This window comes from Apium graveolens, unplaced genomic scaffold, assembly GCF_009905375.1.
Source record: "Apium graveolens cultivar Ventura unplaced genomic scaffold, ASM990537v1 ctg9205, whole genome shotgun sequence".
Taxonomy (NCBI): Eukaryota; Viridiplantae; Streptophyta; class Magnoliopsida; order Apiales; family Apiaceae; genus Apium; species Apium graveolens.
The window spans coordinates 1-5,405 of NW_027421827.1; the positions used below are offsets into that span (position 1 = coordinate 1).

The 5,405-nt window shown below is 34.4% G+C and overlaps 1 protein-coding gene across 10 annotated transcripts; it reads right to left on the bottom strand.

Moving 5' to 3' along the window:
- Positions 1–201: 201 nt before the first annotated feature.
- On the bottom strand, positions 202–4,218 carry LOC141705660 (amino acid transporter AVT6C-like). Of its 10 annotated transcripts, none has more exons than XM_074508552.1 (10): positions 3,954–4,218; positions 3,832–3,880; positions 3,308–3,457; positions 3,132–3,209; positions 2,799–2,827; positions 2,461–2,609; positions 2,157–2,336; positions 1,349–2,069; positions 903–1,096; positions 209–459 (listed from the first exon to the last, which is right to left on the bottom strand). In XM_074508552.1, the coding sequence occupies exons 3-8, from the start codon at positions 3,338–3,340 to the stop codon at positions 1,879–1,881; spliced, it is 660 nt and encodes a 219-aa protein (XP_074364653.1). In that variant the 5' UTR covers positions 3,341–3,457; positions 3,832–3,880; positions 3,954–4,218; the 3' UTR covers positions 209–459; positions 903–1,096; positions 1,349–1,878. The 10 variants fall into 10 exon arrangements, with proteins under 10 accessions (XP_074364645.1, XP_074364647.1, XP_074364646.1 ...); XM_074508547.1 differs by having other exon boundaries at positions 2,157–2,360; XM_074508549.1 differs by having other exon boundaries at positions 2,157–2,360; positions 3,308–3,515.
- Positions 4,219–5,405: the final 1,187 nt, after the last annotated feature.

Below are 5,405 nucleotides of genomic sequence, written 5' to 3' on the forward strand. Positions count from 1 at the left end.
CGGATTACATGATAATTGATCCACCAGACTACAAGGTAAGTGATTCCAAGCATACAACTTTAAATTGGAGAATTACCTCCAAAGTTTCTCAATGAGGATAACCCATTGAATACAGAAACAAAGCTCTCAATTAGAATAACCCATTTAATAATTAAAAGCTATATCAATAAAAAATAATCTTAAAAGAGAACAAATATATACCAAAAAACTTATATATCAGCATTCAAACAACATTTTTCTATATCTACATCTACATCAACATCAAAAACTATCTACTTACAATTACATTCCTAACCTATCTAGCTCACTAAAGGCGCATTCCCCAAGCAATTCTCCCCAGATGGATATGCTGCGAAACCATAAATAGTATCAGCTGAAGCAAAGTTCGTAGCATCACGTACAACTTCCACAAAAGCTCTAGCTTTGTCAATGACTTCATAGATCTTGCCTTTGTGTTCTCTAGTCGCAGAGCAATATGAGTTAATAATCAGTCTAAAAGCAATACAACCGAATATTTAGCACAAAGCTGAAATTAAAAAGTTATCTCTAGCCGCTATTGCTTTAAAACTTTTACAGTTGAATAAATTCTCTCTCATAATTTGCTCAACAGCTCGGATAATGACTAAAGTAGGGTGTCCTGGACCTTGATTAGGAACCATTGCTCTCAGCTCAACTAAATCAATAATTCGAAATAGGGTAATTCAAAGAGCTTTCAAGATAAGAAAAAAATCACTGATTAAGGCTTGGTTGTAGCTGCTAGAGTGAGAAGAAGAGAATCTATCTAAAACAACTTTACCAAATTAGCCAGGGTCGTGTCACATCAGAATATGTTTGTAGAGCCTTTCATCTCAATTACAAAAATATATAAATAATAGTGTAGCGAAGCAATATATGAAACTTACCTTATTATGAACACTAAAAAATCCGGTAATTTGGAATGTGGCTCCTGACAAAACAAATAATCAATAACACTTCTGGATAGTCCTGCTAGAGTAGAAAGGGGTATCACCAGTAGCCGATTCAGGAATTTATCAAACATACAATTTGTTGTGAAAAATCCCATCCGAACAAAAGTCATCCCAATGGATGCTTCCTGCTGTAGTAGCAGCTATAAGTAAGAAATTTGGTGACACTCTTGACCAGAAAAAATACACTTATAAGCTTAAATTTGGACAAAAAAAATGATTAGAGCAGCTCCTAATTTATTCTACATCATCTGGATTCAAAGAGATGCAAAAAAGAGTAACCGTGAGAAAGATGAATTAAATATGTACATATCCACACACATGAGATAAGAAATCAGACCAGCCAAGTATGAAATAATTTCTAACAGTAACCACCTACTCACCTCTTCCAGTATAATACGATCCCATTTCACGGAGTGTAAAGTAGATTTGCCGTTACAGGATCCATATTCAACTCCTTCCGACTTGTTGGTAGAAGAACCAGCTCCAAAAGTCTTATCCTTGTTGTAATGCTTCCCTTTCTTTGAAGACTCCTCCTTTCCTTCATCCACCGACTCAACACCCTTGCCTTTCTCTGATCTGTTTAGTTCAGGATTCTTACCCTTCTTCTGTTTCGACTGCTTATTAGTTCTAATAGCATTTAGACCGCCAAAATATTTCAGGTGAATAGATATCTTATGTTCATAAAATAATAACTTTCCACACCAAATGCACTTATGTTTAGCTGGCATAACATTTTTCCTCTACTCAGCTTCAACAATAGAATATGTAGTAATAACAAAATCATAATCTGAGAATTCATGAAGGGTTTTGCCTCTGTTGCCTCCATGACACACTAGCACCTTGTTGCTACCTCTTAAGTTAAATCGATCAATCTCATTTACCCATTAAATCACAACAACAAGAGGACATATCACAAGGGTAGCTTTAACTTCTGGCAACCCTGATCAAAATTTACAAGTATGTCTGCCATAATGGAATCCCCAAACAACAGGTATCCGAAGATCCCAATGGTAAAGTAGATTCCTGAGCAAAGTACTAGAGAAATTCGAACAACTGAGGTCATATCTGATGCTTCCCTAAGCGCCCCTCCAATAATATGAACTGAAATTAAAAACATTTTCATAAGTAATTTCCTCAGAAAATTAGTGTCATTTATAAGAGTACTTGTTTCTATTAGTTGTAACTAACCATTGAAGTGAAAAGTGAATGTAGTGACGGTGACTGGAGATGAAGCGAAGAGGTTAAAGAAGGAGGCTCGATTGTCCAACTGAGGTATGAGCTTTGGTGTATTTGTTTTGCCTTCTAAGAGTGCTGAGATTGCCATTCCTGAGCATATCCCCACAAACACCAATGCTAACAGAACTGATACTGCTGAACAAAACCTTAATGATTCTTTAAAACAAAAACAAAGAACACGGATACAGGGATCACACTAAACTATAGCTAATGTATGTACGAGAGAGGTCTACATTGATTATTTGTATTGACCTACTCGACGGAACAAAACTAGTGGTAGTGAAATGAATATTAGAGTAAACAAAAGAGCGAAAGCTCGAGTGTTCCACCAGTGGATGCCAAACCATTCTTGCAGTACTCCCAAGTGAACTGGTCTGTCCGGCTGGTTTCCTGATAATACATCCCCTGTAAACAACACATTAAAATGTTATTAGACATTTATACACACACTCAGGTGCCATAAATAGGTAATGTAAACTCTAATGAACGGTAGGAATTTCCAGATACATGATTCTTGATGAGTAAATAGACTCTGTGAATATAACACGTGCAAGGTTAGCTTAAAGTAAGTTGATTCCTACAAAATGTTCAAACCTTTGCCTTGCCATTTTAGCACTTCTTCCCTGATAAGATGTCGAACCAACATATCGTCAGAACCATCCAATACCTGGACAAGCATTATTTCTCTTGTCCAGTCTTATATACATATATTATGGGCATGCTCCGCAATCCAGACCAGCATCAATCAACTTTTTAGTTGTAACATTCTTATACATTTAATTAGTTGGAACATGCAAGATATCCTGTGGCACTAATTAACCGCGACTAATAACATATAGCTTTGCAGTGATGCATTTAGAGCTCAGGAATGTAAAAGGCATCTGTCGATGTCATAACCGTCAAGTATTATCATGAACGGGCATGTACCTCTGGCATAAAAATTACAACATGATCTAGTGTCCGAGCATCAAATTTTGAACTGTTTGGCTTTTCTAGACCCAACACCTACAAGATGCATGAAGCAATGCAGTTAATCTTAAGTGTATATTATCTTTCAGTGAACGTTCTACATAAATAAATCTATAAATTAAACTCTAACTTACAGATCGAGCAAAATCAATAACAGAAATCTGCATTCCTAAGAAGATCCCAAGATATGGAACTTTATTTTCTCTGGCATAATTAGCAGCCAGTATGATTCCTTTAATCCCATGATCCCCAAATTCAGCAGGAACCAACACACGTGCTGCACTCTGAAGACATGGATAAAATAACAGTTCAAATCATTAAGAAAATATAATATTTGGGACCCTGCACAGCCACCGAAAAACACAGCATTCCCCCACTAATGTTAGAACATCAATGTAATCTTCAGCTATAAGCTACACAAATAAAATCATTTATGCGAGTACGAAATGACAACAGTAAATTCTAATTTGAATAGGCTTTCCTCCAAAAATTCCGATTCAACATGAAATTCTAAAAAATTAATATCAATACAACAGTCTAGCGAGTAACAATAACAAGGCCACCAGTATAGCTTATAAAGATCTGTAAACCCAACTTCTTTCAAGATTAACAATACATACACCAACTTTTAATCGAGTAGATTAGAAGTTAATCTTACCTAATCAAGCAAACCCAATTTCTTTTAACACTAACAAAGCTCCAAAGACCTGTAAACAAAGCTTTATTAAAATAAAAACATAAAATTTGAAAATAAATTCGAAATAAACTTACTTTTCTCACATAAATTGAGTAGACCCAACTTCTTTCAAGATTATTTAGCACCAATCGAGCTCGATTTAGGAATTAATCACGTTTAATTAAAGGTTAGTACAAATAGGGGTATAATTAGGTTTAGAGAGAGTGATTGAGAAGAGAGGCAGTGAGAGATGAGGGAGAAGAGAGACTGAGAGAAGAGAGATGAGACAGTGAGAGAGAGGAGAGAAAAGAGAAGAGAGAATGAGAGAGGGAGGGGGCACCGGAAAAACTGAGAATAAAATTTTTGGTTAAGCCGGGAATTTTTGGTGTATTAATGGGGGAAAGAAACAAGCGGACCTTTTTTTTTTTAAAAAAACGATTATAAACATCGGTTAGTTAAGATACCGATGTCTGACAATACCTTTAACATCGGTTTTGAAGCGACCGATGTTAAAACTGCTTTTAACATCAGTGAAATTTCTAACCGATGTTAAAAGGGTGATGTCGTAGACACTATTTCTAGTAGTGGTGGGTCCCTACTAACGTGGAGGGCTAAATTTTAAAATTAGGAAAGTTATTGTGTGAACTAGTAAAATGTTAGTGTTAAAAATAAAGAAAGCTTAATACAAATTTTAAAAGTTATTTTCTAGTTTTCATTTTAAGGATTATTTCAATTTGAAAAAATGCATATATATATATATGAGTCACCACATTTTTGTTGTAGACCACGGAGACCACCTATGTTCTGCAATCAAAACCCTATGAAATATATTTTCTGAAGTATGCTTATGAATATCACTAATTTATTAAAATTATTGAATATCATTTAAGTTTAATAAGTATAATGTGTATATTCTGCAATCTAAACAATTTTTTTTGCAAACTAAACATGTTTCGTAGGATAACACATTTTGTAATGTTCTACATGCAAGTACATGTATGATATTCAATATTTTGAATAAAATAATGATCTTTGTAGAACATAATTCGTAAAATATTACATTTTATAATGTTTATGCAAGATTTTAGTTATCAAAACATAAGTGGTCTCCGTGGTCTCCAAGAAAAACATGGTCTTCATAGAATTTTACTCATATAATACATACATATAAATTGTAGGAATTTCAAAAGAAATCCCTGCTTAGTGAGAGAACTAGAGAGTCCTACTGATTACGGTTGATTTGATTTTGATCTTGTGGTTCGGATTTTGTGTAAACATATCTTTATTTTGTTTGTTTAGAGTAGCAGGGTAGTATTTTGAATATTTTTAGAAGATTTTTTGGGTGCCTGCTTCTTAGTAGTAAATAGAAATATATGCTTAAAGAGCCTCAACAATAGGACATTCTCGTTAACAGAGTACCTTGATGATCAATCTACACCCATGCCCTTGATGAACATGAAATACCAATAACATCTTCATAAACGAACAACAAAATACTTTAATAGATCTACACACCTAATTCTAACATAATAGAACACATTAATAAATTTACACCC